Genomic DNA, 13,951 nt, shown 5'->3' with positions numbered 1-13,951 from the left:
AGCTATTAATGGATTTATTACTATTTATTTCAGAAACATGTTGTCCTTTGCACTGTTTGACTTGAAAATTTGTCACTAAAATTTTTAAATGAAAGGGGAGACACGGGGAGAACTCCTTGCACACAGTGCCAGCTTTAAACCCACTGTAATAGCATCGCGCTAACCGTGGCACCCTCTCTTTTAGGACCACAGCAGGATTGTGGGACAGAAGCCAGTCACAAAGATCATTAAAAAGAAGAACTGGACGAGTAATTTGGAGAATGATGCGTCATTCTTCCAGCCATCTCTTCTTTTGTTAGCTAATTCAACACTTGCTGAATATCTAACCCATAAAGTTCAGATCTACACATTTCTCATTTTCAAGGCTAAATGTCAGCAATAAGTCGAATACTCCATGTATTCATAATGTGATTACCTGCTCATTTTTTTTGTGCCATGAAAATATTATTGAAGAAATCCCCTTGCTTTCTGATGTTTCTCCCTCATTCAAGTTAATACGTCTCTGGAATAATGTCAAATATCTGCAAAATGGAAACATACGAACTTTTGATACGTTTCCCTGAAAGGCATCAAACTGTTCCTTTGATATGGATGGAATGTCCAAGGATTGCGGGTTGGTTTAATTGCAATTAATTAGAAGGTTATGCTGTTATGAAGAGGTGACGCATAACAGCTTTATTAGTAGTTTTCTCTGGTTAAATAATGACTGATTTATTCTACTCAAGAGCAGATGGGTTTACAATTATTAGATTAAACAATATGGCAATTCTATATCCACAGATGGTGACGGCGATGTTTTCAATATTAATATTTTTTATTAATATGCAATTCATGTTGACTGGGATTTTCTTTTAGATTTTAATCAATTTTCTCTGGTCCCTTAAACTAATTTTTTTCCTCCTGTGCCTGATGTTTCTGGCAGCTGGAGGCCATTCGAATGCTGAAAGTGGCCATTTGTTCTGCCAAAAATAGAGGGTCATGGATGTGAGGGTGGAAGAATTAGATTGTTGTGGAATAGGTTTATATAGGCCAGCACTACATTGTGGGCCGAAGGGCCTGTACTCTACTGCGGTGCTCCATGTTCATCAGATTATCTATCCATTCAGCTTGAGAAGCACTGTGGTCAAGCCTGATCTTATATTTGTTTCTGGCACCAATATTGTCTAATAGGATAGACTGTAAATCAAATGTTGGCATGGTGCTACCTGATCCAGACACTTAATTTATCAGTGTAATATTCTCTCTTTCTGTTCATCTAGGATGTGTCTTGCCTGAATAGAGATCCTTCGAAAGTCATTATTGTGGATTGCAAAAAGGAAGCGTTCAGTCTCCAGCCATTCAATGGCATTGCACTAAAGAAATGGAATGGAAATTCTGATGACCGAACCCTATATGAACTCGCGGTATTCCTGAAAAGTAAGCTCTCCCATCTGCCTGCTGTCTCATGATGTGTTTTGTTCTCCTGATCCTCAAGACCGGGATTCCCTCAGAGGCTTTGTGACACAAATTCAAATTGCTGGGTTATCATGTTTTGCTACTCTAAGCTTAGCCCCTCCCCAAGCCCGTCTGCCTCCCCCCCCCCCACCCCCCGACCTCGCTGAACAAATATGAGCTTAAAGTTTCCATAATAAGTTCTGCAACTGGTACCTCAACAGTTAATCGTAGGAGAGCTGCAAGAGGCATATGTGCCCAAGACCTTTGGGTCAATTATGACAATCTGGTTATTTGTCCTTTGTGTTTTATTAATGTATTTTTTTCTTCCTCTTTTCTCTATTGATGTCGATTAACTTATTCACCTTGCACTGCCATTGTGATGCCACTTACCAGAGATCACGTTGCTGCGAGCAGCTGCAGTGATGCCATCTGGCATCGTCCGAGGTCCGAGGTCCATGGGGGGAACAATACCAAATGGTTTCTTTAGTTATGAACAAGTTAAATATTTGTTGTGCCTGTGAATGAACAGAGGTTAGAAGGTCACGGGGGCTAAAGAGAATCTGTGACACAGGGTTTGAAAGGGGCTTGGGGCATGTTTAAAATTGCATTGTGAGGGTCGACATTATGTTGTTAAATTTAATGTCAGGGAGCTGGCGACTCTTGTGCCCTTTTCTGTGAAATGATTACCTCTATTAAAAAAAAGCGCCATTGGATGAAACCCAATGTTGTGAATTGCATTGGTGACCCTGCACAAAAAGCCTCCTTGAGGAGCCATTCACGAAAGTGCCAGAACTAAATAGATATTGTTTGCTGCACTTATCTTCTCTGTGAATGATGGCAATGAGCAAATGAATCTCTCCATCTTGCTGATACAGGCAGTGCCCACCGCTGGCGAGAATGGCTCTTTTCCTCTCCATTGCAGTGTGGTAAATCCGCGTCTGAGATTACATTCACGCCGCGTGTAAGAGGCATAGAGGAAAGGTGGCTGAGCTGATTGGAAAGGCAGTGCGTGCACTTGACAAGTGGCAGAGACCTTTGAAATTTCACGTTCTTGCAGGGTTGGCATTGGGAGAGAAGTTGACAGCGCCGTGCACAGTTGTCTAATAGGACACCCAGATTCGATCCTGACCTCTGCGTAAAGTCTGCTCATACTCTCGATAACTACGTGGGTTTCCCTTTGAGAACTGGTTTCCTTCCACTCGCTAAAAGGTGTGACTGTTGATAGCTATTTTTTAGGCATTCAGCGCGGTAACAAGCCTTTTCGGCCCACAAGTCCGTGCCACCCAACCCCCGGTACATTTTTGAAGGGTTGGTGGAATCCTGCACCCAGAAGGAAACCCACACAGTCACAGGGAGAACGTACAAACTCTTTACAGATAGCGTGGGATCCGAACCCCAGCCACAGGCGCTGCAACAGTGTTGCATTAACTGCTACGCCGACTATTAATCGTTATTGTAAATTCTCTGACTGAAAGAGGCGCCCGACAATTTCTGCTGAAGGTCAATCTCTGCCTTATGGCAGACTAAGTAAATTTCAGGCAATCTATTTTGTTACATGGCAATAAAGGAATCTTGAATCTAATTCACTCCTGGTGTGGTGCTCGCAGAGTAAGATTAATCAGGAATAAGATGAATGTGGGTGGATTTGATGATCATCACAGATGCAGTGGGCCAAAGGCCAGTTTCCAAGCTGCACATCTCTTATCATATACCGGATCCGTATTAGACTGGTAACTTTGGAAGGTGAGAAGTTCCAGGTCACACCTGCACTCCCGACTCCAGTTCCCGTGTTGCCACCGACAGGAACTTTATTATCGGTAATGTTGTCAAGTTTGCAAAAAGAAAAGAAAAAAAAACACCTGCACTCCCAATAACCAAAGAGAATTGAACAAAGAGCCTGTTTGATTTGATTTTATGACTTCCCTCTCCATTGACATTTGCCTCTTGAATTAACGGGAAAGAACCAAGTTCCATGGCTTGAAAGCCTTCAGTAATGGTGTAATGCTTTCAGAGGGTACAATAGCAAAAACGGACTGCTACCCATTTTTGGTGGACAGGATGGAACACTGACATCAGAGGTTGTAGAGCCTGCTTGGATTGAAATTCTTCACCATTTTCCATCCTCAAGCACAGGTCATGGCTCCAGCTACTAAGCCTGGAACGGGAAACAGAGCTGCCATAGAATACCTGTTTGTATGGCTTTAAAACAAAAATGTCGGAGGTCTGGAAAAAGGAATTTGTTACTGTAATACGTGGCCGAATAGATCTGAGAGAGAGAGACATCTCAACTGAAACCCTCTCCTCAAGTAATGTCCCTTGTGGAAATGTAAATTTCCTCTTGATGTTAATTAATTACAGTGTGAGTAATCTAAAGTTTCACTTTGAATTTGATACAAGGAAGGCTGACTCCATTCTGTTAGCAGTCCATGACCTTCGTGCAATGATCAGACTGTGAACACTCTTCCCGCTCTTCTTCCTTGGTAATTGTCAAAACTGGATCTTTATTTTGGAAAGAAATAAATTAAATTTAAATCCCACATTCCTCGATGGTTTAGTGTGTAAAGGTAAAGTATTCAATTTATGCACCACCTGTGGCTGTCCCATGGTGCTTCATAGCCAAAAGAATTATTTTTATATCACAGGACAAGGAATTTTTTCAAAAGGTTTGCTTCTTGAAAAATATTATTGGGGATTATGATAGGCAACTTCAAGCTGAACACAAAGATAATTTCTGATTTGCTGAATCAATTAGGAAGTTGGAGAAACATTCAAAGAACTTTTATTGAATTTAGCAGGTTTAATCTCAAAATATACCTCTGAGCCAAGCTCTCCAGTTGGCTGCACATGTTGCACGACAACTATGAGGAGCCCAGGGTTTGTCTTGGTCACCCATTTTACAACCAAAGTAGAGCTCATAGGCTTTCTTAATAAGTGCAGTCGTGCTGCATCATTGAGCCTTAAATATAACAGAATGTTACATTGACGAAACATTTCTGCTGCATTGAGTCTTCCTGAAGACAATAAATGCTATTGTTAAGAGCACTCACTCTGCATTTTCCAGAAGAACATATGCACCAACATGCATTCAATCTACATCAATGTAATGCACAGCCTCTGTATATGTGAGCTGCTTTTATAGCCCGTCTGCGTCTATCCTGACTAAGCATATCCAGGCCTAAGACGACATTTGCATAGCACCTGCATTTGAGTACATGCCCAAAACAGCTTGCTTTGTGGGCAATATACTAGTAGACTTAAAATATAACAGGACATCACAAAAACAGGTTACATCTTAAAAAAACAGTGCACGATAGAAAAAATTTAAGGTGATTTCCATGATGAGCAATCCAAAATCTATAAAATACACCCAAAAGTGTTCAGAAAGCAAAATCTTTGTTGTCTAGTGTAATCGATCCACTTATTATGTCAGCACAGACATGAGTGGCACAACGAGTAATGGATAACACAGTGGCTCGAATTGTAGAGCCATTGCCTCACAACCCCCATGACCCAGTTCTGTCCTAACCTCCAGTGCCGTCTGTGGAGTTTGCAGATACCCCTTGTAATTGTACAGGTTTCTCCCAGGTGGTACATTGGTTGTCTGCTGTAAATTGCCACAAGTATGCAGGTGACTGGTAGAGCTGGGGGTAGTTGATGGAAATGTGAGACATTAAAATGGGATGAGTGTAAATTGTGCTTGACGGTCGGTGCAGCCTTATAATAAGTATAATTACAGAGTGTAGGATCGGAACAAAAGGAAAATCAATTGACACCAAGCAAGGGCACAATGGTAGGTCTGTTGTGGGGTTCGTTCAGGAGCCTGATGGCTGCAGGGAAGAAACTGGCTTTCGTGCTCTTGTCTTCTCCCTGATGGGAGGAGGGAGAAGAGAAGGTGTCTGGGGTATGATGGCTCTTTCAGTCTGTCGACTGCCTTCCTTAGAAACCAAGTAGATGAAGCTTAGGGAAGAGTGGGAAGTTTGATGATTTGAGATGCATTCAATGCGTTCTGTCGCTTCCAGTCTTGAGCAGAGCGGCTCTCGTACCCTTGTTATGCATCCAGCAAGTTTGCTTTCTCTGGAGAAGCTGTAGCAGTTGTTAAGGAACAAGGGGGAAGATGCTGCACCTCTAAGAAAGTAGAGGTATGGTGCGTGTTTGGCCCATAGTCAGGTCATTGGAGATATTTATTCCAAAGAACTAAGCTATCTACTCTTTCAGTGTTACAATGGATAGATGATGCTTTACTTTAAAGTTTCATGCAGGAAATGTACATTATTGATGGTAGATACATTGGTCTCAGTGTATTTAGTGTAATTGCTTTCAGTTGGATTAAATTGGTATCTAGTGTCTAATTTGAAGATGTGGATTTTAATCAAAAAGATTGAATTTACAATGGTCAACAGCTCAAACCCAATAATAAAAGAGGGGACCATTATGGCACAGTTAAATCTATATCAGTGACACTCCTAATAACTAACTCTTCTAAAATAGCATTCATTGTGTCCCAAATATCTCCATGGTAGGATATACAAGAGGTACTCTTTAGAACATAGAAATCTACAGCACAGCACAGGGCTTTAACCCTCAGTGTTGTGCTGACTTAATCTTGAACGCTGAAAGGCCTGGACAGAGTAGATGTGGTAAGGATGCTTCCCAAGTTAGGGGATTGCAGCACGAAAGAGGACAACTTGAGGATAAAGGGCGTCAATGTAAAACAGAGATGCAGAAAAAATCCATTGGTCAGAGGGTTGTGAGTCTGTGGAACGTTGCCACAGGCTGTGGATATGAGGTCGTGGGATGTATTTAAGGCAGAGATTGACGGGTATTTGATTAGTCAGGGTTCTGGGGAGTGGGGCTGAGTGGGAGGATGGATCAACTCATGATTAGAATGGCGGAACAGACTCGATGGGTCAGTGAGCCTACTTCTGCTCTTAGATCTTGTGATTTTTGAGATAACTCCCCTAATAACCCTTAAATTTTCTCAGTTCTATGTACCTATCTAATAGTCTATTGTCCCTGCCTCCACCACTGTTGCCGGTGCCGAATACCATGTACCCACCACTATGTGTATATAAAAAAAACCTACTTCTTACATACCCCCAACCCCAACACCCCCCCCCCCCCCCCAACTCTCTCCCGAGTACCTTAAAACTATGCCTCCTGGTGTTAGCCTCTGGCCGTCCACACGATCAATGCCTCTCATCATCTTGTACATCTCTATCAAGTGACTCCATCTTTACAGTGATCGTGACTGGACCAAGGTTCGAATCCCACGCTGTCTGTAAGGAGTTTGTACGTTCTCCCCGTGTCTGCATGGGTTTTCCCCAGAGGCTCCCGTTTCCTCCCACCGTTCAAAAAATGTACCGGGGGTGTAGGTTTATGGGGTGTAAATTGGGCGGCACAGCTTGTGGGCCGAAATGGTTGCTGGCGCTCTGAGAGCGTAGCACTAACCACTCCGCTACACTAACCGTGCTGCCCATTTTGTAAAGAAACAGCTTTTATAAAAAGGGATGAGGCAGGAGGTAATAGGTTATATAAGGGAGGGAGGGTCCACCAGCAAACGGGGGGAGGAGGGATGGCTCTGTGAATGGAGAGGGAGAGGGATGGAGAACTGGAGGACAGGTGAAAGGGATAGGGAAGAGAAAGGGAACAGGGAATGATTAGCAGAAACGGGAGAAATAGATGTTAATGCCATCTGACTAGAGAGTGCCCAGACGGAATATTAGTGTCGTCCTCCAATTTATGGGTGCCCTTGGCTTGGCAGTGCTTGAGGATGTGGACAGACATGTCAGTGCAGAAGTGGGGCCCAGAATTGAAATGGGTGGCCACTGGGAGATCCTAGTCATCGACGCGGACAGAACGAAGGCGCTCAGCAAAGCGACCTCCCTATTTGCCAGCCTCCACATTTAATGGCATTGAATGCCTTCCTGTATGTAGGTAAAAACACTATTCCACCAAAAAAAAACATTTGATTGAATGCTGTCTGGCAAAGGCCTTTATGCACTTAACTCATCAATTTACAGGAGGGCCTATCTTTTCCTGCCCCAACATTGCATGCATTCACACACAATGAACATTGCCCATGGCCTGCCCACCACAACAAGGTCTCATTTTGATTGTTTTATTTTAGAGTTATAGCATGGTTACAGGCCCTTCTGGCCCGCTGCCCAAACACAGGCACAGGTAGAACAGAGAGCGACAGATTTAAACCCAGGACGCTGGCAGTGTAATAGTGGTGCGGTAATCTGTATTAGTTAAACCAGGATTACCATCATCTAAGTGATCTGACATCTGAATCGTGTATTTTCTAATGAACGCATCAAAGTCAGTTTTATGAATGCTTCATTGAAATGTTTTAACTGTATAATGTCTGGTTATTTTTGCTTTGCAGCAATTGCTATGAGTGGAGTTGAAGATATCAGATCCGTACTGGAGAATTATGCTCTTGAAGATGATCCAATTGAAGCATTTAAAAAGAGACAAGAGCTTCTAGTGCAGGTGAGAATATTGTTTGTGTCGGTACATCAAATGGCCACTGTTGCCCCCCAATGAAAATTGAGCCACGGTTTTAATATAAATAACAGTTCTCACGTTTTGTGATAATTATCACTTCCTGTTCTCAATCACTTGTGCTACTCCAAGTAAAATCATGGAGTGTTTGTTTGGCCCGTCGTGACTGGTCCTCAGCCAGAGCAACTCACCAGTTCCGTCTCTGTAATATTCTAAAGTGGAACGTGCCTCCAACCACATCGCCAGGTAGTGCATTTCTATTCCAACCACTTGCTTGATTTAAAAAAAAATCTTTTTAAATTTTAAATTTAGACATACAACACGGTAACAGGCCCTTCTGGCCCACAAACCCATGCTGCCCAGATACACCCAATTAACCTACAACCTGAAGGGTGGAAGACACTGTTACGGAGGGAATGGTGCAAACTCCTCACTGATAACGTCACTCTTAGTAGTTCCCTTTATTTTGTACCTCCACCCTGCTCCAATGGGAAGAGCTTCCCACTGTTTGCTCAGTCCAGACCCTCATTTTATATACGCCATTCAATCCTCATAAGGCACTTGTTTTTCCCCCAGCTTCCTGCACATTATTTCAGAGTTGAGAGGTTACACAGCTGCCACCGTTACTCCCAATAGTTTGGGAGTGGTGGTCCTTATGGACGTGGCTGAGGATGTACCTCGTCTTCCACTAAGGGTGGAATGGTGAGCATAGGGGTTACAGCGCCAGCAACCCAGATTCGAATCCGGCACTCTCTGTAAGAAGTTTGTACGTTCTCCCTATGTCTGCGTGGCTATCCTCTGGGGGCTCCGGTTTCCTCCCACCCTTCAAAAACGTTTGGGGTTGTAATTTAATTGGGCGGCATGGGGTCATGGGCCAGAAGGGCCTGTTCCTGTGCTGTATATCTAAATTTTAAAAAGTTCCCAGCTTCTCGTGCCTTCTTTGTTAGCTTCACTAGCATTTCCATGTTAATGAGCCACATGGCTGCTTTGGGTAGACTTTCCTCCCTCCTTGCAGAGATTTACAGGAGTTCTAGTCATCCTGGAGGAGATCTCTATGTCTGACCTTGGGCATTGAATACCAGTTTTGTGATTGTGAGAGTATCACAGTCCAGCACAATTTTGACAATTTCCAATATCTGCACTTAGACCACAAGACTATAAATCATAGAATTAGGCCATTCGGCCCATCAAGTCCATTCCTCCATTCCATCATGAGCTGATCCATTCTCCCACTCCGCCCCACTCCCCTGCCTTCTCCCCATAATCTTTGATACCCTGACTCTTCACATACCGATCAATTTCTATTCAGATACCTAAATACACCCAACAACCTGGCCTCCACAGCCACCCATGGCAGCAAATTCCAGAGGTTTACCACTCTCTGGCTATAGAAATCCCTCTGCATTTCGGTTTTAAATGGGCGCCCTTCAACCCTGAAGTTGTGCTCTCTTATCCTCGACTCCCTTATCATTGGAAAGAACATTTGCCACGTCTACTCTATGGCCAGTGATTTTCAAACTGCCCCCCCCTCCCCCGCTAAACTCGCATTCCACCTTAACCAATCCATTTGTCATAAGTGCTCTGTGATTAGTAAGGGATTGCTTAAAGTGGGATGTGGGTGGGAAGGGAAGGTTGAGAATCACTGCTCGAGACCCAATTGTTACTGAAATATTTTGCTTGAGACAAATGGTCATTGCCCCATTTCCTTTGGAGTTGTGAAACCCTGCACATAACGAGTCAATGAGGGACGATTAAAACTGGCTTTCAAACTTTTTCTTCCCACTCACATATCACTTTGAGTAATCTCTTACTAATCAGTGAGCATCTGTGGTATAGGAATTTCTTAAGGTGGAATGAGAGTTTGGGGGGGGGAGGGCAGTTTTAAAACTACTGGTCTAGTCCTTTCAACTTTGGAAATGCTTCTAAGCATTTATCCTATATCACCCAATGCAGATTGCTGAACATTTATCAAGAGATATCATTGAACATTTCCCTCCACACTTGGCGTTTCTGATGCCAAAGGTATCACCCATCCCTGTTAACTGACAGGGAACAGCAAGTCCTGCACAAACTCCCAGGATTGAACTTGAACCCCTGCTTCCTTTCCAATCCCCCTTCCTCTGGAATCCTAATTCTCTTGTCTCAACTTTCTTGGAGTAAATTAATCAAAATTAACCGATTGAAGTAGTTTATAACCACTCAATTTCCACCTGAATTACCTCCATCTCACCCCGATGTTGTTGCTTTTTGCCGCAGTTTGATCCGCATGAGTTGTCTTACCTATTTCATGTGTCACATAGTGATTAAACTGGCTGAGTTAGTCCTGCCAGTGAGTTTGTTGACAACACTGACCTTTCCATTTCTCAAAATCCAGGAAGAAAAGCAACGAATAACTGATCTATCACAGCATAAGTCGTCTACCCTCTCCCTTGGATCCTTGACAAGCAAACTATGGCATCGGTCCAAGCCACAGTAACAAGCCTGATTTCCAAGCCCACCTTCTTTCTGTACTACGGAGTGATCTTGAGAAGCCTGGCACATCGCTCCGAGGCGGAGCTAGCATTGGCATCTCCACCCTGGGTTGTGTGTATAGTGAAAGCTATTACCTGATGAGAGCCAGTGAATTTCATACTGTCCACTGCCTTTATTTGGCAGGGTTAGATATGAAAGGCATCACAGAGATGGAACAGATTATTATTTCCTTGATGTAAACATGCCGTGATAGTGATACCATTTTGGATGCACCGACATAACTTGATTGCAATGGAAAAGTCAGATTCAATCTCCAATTATTACTTTATCTTACATTTCAGTTAAGTGAAGGAAAAACTTTTTTATTCTACGTTTTTTTTTAACATGCCAAAACAGTAAAATTGTGTTCAAGTTATTCCAGGTTTGGAAAGAGGGAAGTCCAGTTGTCTTTTTATTGTGGCTGTTCAAGAATTAAATCTGCACACGGTTTTTAGACTGACCCTGCAATGTGGCAACCACCAAAAATTAGATTTCCTTTTGGGGTTTTTTGTACAATTAATATCAATACAGGTTTTTTTGTCTCCCTAGCATTCTGTGAATGATGTGCATAAGAATCAGTGTGTGCTCAGTGAATGTTTAATAAAAATTGTGACGGCAAAAATGGCAGTTAAAATTCGACATCAACAACACTGGGGCTTCTTAAGTCAAGTTTATTGTCATCTGACTGTACAAGTGCAACCTGATGAAACAGCGTTCTCTGGTCCTCAGTGCAAAACACACAGACACACAATCAGACATCACAAACATACAGACGAACAATAATAAGCAGGAGAAGTATTTCATCTATACAAATAAATATTGTTTAATGAATAGGAGAGTCTCGGAGGGTTAGTGTGAGCAATCCCTTGGGTCGTTCAACGTTCTCACTGCCTGTGGGAAGAAGCCATCCCTCAGCCTGGCTCTGATACCCCTGTATCTCTTCCCCAACGGGAGCAACTGAAAGATGCTGTGTGCTGGTGGAAGGGGCCCTCAGTTGTGTTGCGCTTCCTCTTCAGACAAAAATCCTGGTGATGGTGGGAGGGGAGAGGGTTGAAATCCAGTGATCCTCTCTGCCACACTTATGGTCCCGTGGATTTACCTACAATCTATTTCTCTGCACCAACCGTATCACCCTATGATAGCTGGCCAGGATGCTCTTGATAGATCTCCTAAGGAAGGTTGACATAATGGTGGCCAGTAGCCTTGCCCACTTTCAGGAAGTGTAGTCGCTGTGCCATCCTGACAAGTGTGGAGATGTGTGTCCCTGATAGGTCACTAGTTAAGTGAACCCCAAGGAACTTGGTGCTCTCCACTCTCGACTGCAGAGTTGTTGATGTGTAGTGGAGGGTGGTCATTCCTGGTCCTCCTGAAGTCCACGATTGTCTCCTTTGTCTTGTTTTGTGTGCAATGTCTGATATTCATAGCAGTCCCTAGTTTTGGACAGTGCTAATCTTGCTCTGCTTAACAATTTTATTGAACACACTGCCTATATTTGTACAGACAATGTTTAGCACGTGCTGTATAGAATAAGTGAAATATGTTTGAGGAACGTCTCTTTTTTTATCTGGCTATGTTTGAAGGAATATTATTCACTTCATGGATCCCTTAGAAATTATTCAGATCGATTTGGCATGTAATTCCTTTCTTATTTTGAATATTGTAAACATACAGTCATCAGTGAAGAAAAAAAAATATGTGGCCTCAACACAGTAACAGGCCCTTGAGCCCATGCTGCCAAATTACACTCAATTGACCTTCAACCCCTGTACGTTTTGAAGAGGGGAGGAAGCCCACGCAGACACGGAAGAGCGTACAAACTCCTTACAGACAGCACTGGATTCGAATGCGGGTCGCTGGAGCTGTAACAGCGTGGCGGTGACCGTGCTAAAGTTTCTGAAGAGAATCACAAAAGCTGCAAGTTCTGCAATCTTTCCATTTATTCCCCCCCCCCCCCCCCCACATCAAGCATTCACCTATCACCTGCCTACCTCTTGTTTACCTAAATTGAGGCTCAAAGGCATTATTTTGCTATGTAAATATATAGAGCAGTGGTTTTCAAACCTTTTCTTCCCACTCACATCCCACCTTAAGTAATCCCTAGACCATTGGTGCTCTGTGATTAGTAAAGAATTGCTTAAGGTGGGATGTGAGTGAGAAGGGAAGATTGAGAATCACTGCTCTTGACCCAATTGTTACTGAAATATTTTGCTTGAGAAAAATTGTCATTGGCCCATTTCCTTTGGAGTTGTGAAACCCTGCACATGAGTCCATGAGGGACAAATAAAACTGGGTTTCAAACTTTTTCTTCCCACCCATATCCCACCTTAAGCAATCACAGAGCACCTATGGCCTAGGGAATATTTAAGGTGGAATGTGAGTGGAAAGAAAAAGTTTGAAAACCTTGGTATAGAGGAACACCAGTCAAGGGCAAGTGTAAACCTGCTGCAATCTAACTGAAGGTGAAGTAGAACTGAGAGTGAACTGCTCTTTGCAATCCATGTGTAGAGTTTTTAAACTGCATTAAAGGTGGCTGAACCTTTTGCAGGCAGATGCACTGTGTCAGTTTACTCCCTAAAATCCTGCCATTGTAGAAATCAATTCAATTCGTTCCATGTGATCACAAGCAAAGGCCCCAGAAACTAGATGACAGACCTCCTGCCCTTCAGAATTATCTGCATCTCTCTCAAAGTTATTTCAGTACAGTTTCAACTTTGGGATCTACCTGACAGTTGGAAAATTGCTTGGGTATGATCTGCTCCCAAGGAGGTTCAAGGCTCCTTTTATTGTCACGGTAGATAGTCGAATTCAGAAGAATGAGAGAGGAGATCATAAAGAAACATACAATTATGAAAAGGGTAGGTAAGATAGAGGCAGGAAAATTGTTTTCACTGGAAGGTGAGACCAGAGCTAGGGGACACAGCCTCAAGATTCAGGGGAGTTGATTTAAGACGGAGATGAGGAAAAACTTTTTCCCAGAGAGTAGTGAACCGGTGGAATTCTCTGTCCAGGAAAACAGTTGCGGCTACTTCATTAAACATATTTACGATTCAGTTAGGTAGATTTGGGGAAGAGACAGGTCGGTGGAGTTGAGTCAATGATCAGATCAGCCATGACCTTATTGAATGGCGGAGCAGGCTTGATGGGACGGTAGGCCGACTCCTGCTCCCATTTCTTATGTCACGTAATAGAACTACTTATGACCATCCATACATAGAACCGAAAAAAATAACAGCTGTGTGCGTACAATAGTGACTGTCTCTTAGTCGCCATGTGATTAAACTCGCCAAAGAAAATGGCGAACAAGAGGAAAAAAACATCAGCTGATAGATCTGGCAAGGAGCCGAGGAAGACCTCGATTTGGAATTGACATGCCACGCTAACATACTTCTAACGCGTCCATTTTGAGATACGACTGGTCAGTCAGAGCGAAACTCGGATGTATATTGGGGAATAGCTGTAATACAAAAATTAATATACATGACAGACTTCATCTTTTGCC

General features: G+C 43.1%; 1 protein-coding gene across 3 annotated transcripts in view; it reads left to right on the top strand.

The window, feature by feature from the left end:
• timm50 (translocase of inner mitochondrial membrane 50 homolog (S. cerevisiae)) overlaps window positions 1-11,997 on the top strand; it is a 149,160-nt gene extending 137,163 nt beyond the window's left edge. For all 3 annotated transcript variants that reach the window (XM_069909404.1, XM_069909403.1, XM_069909402.1), the window contains 3 exons: window positions 1,260-1,416; window positions 7,823-7,929; window positions 10,316-11,997. In XM_069909404.1, coding sequence (XP_069765505.1) covers window positions 1,260-1,416; window positions 7,823-7,929; window positions 10,316-10,417 — 366 coding nt within the window. In that variant the 3' untranslated portion in view covers window positions 10,418-11,997. The remainder of the gene's footprint in view (window positions 1-1,259; window positions 1,417-7,822; window positions 7,930-10,315) is intronic.
• Window positions 11,998-13,951: the final 1,954 nt, after the last annotated feature.

Source organism: Narcine bancroftii, chromosome 13 (genome assembly GCF_036971445.1).
Source record: "Narcine bancroftii isolate sNarBan1 chromosome 13, sNarBan1.hap1, whole genome shotgun sequence".
In the NCBI taxonomy this organism is placed as follows: domain Eukaryota; kingdom Metazoa; phylum Chordata; class Chondrichthyes; order Torpediniformes; family Narcinidae; genus Narcine; species Narcine bancroftii.
This window is presented reverse-complemented; position numbering and strand designations above follow the sequence as displayed.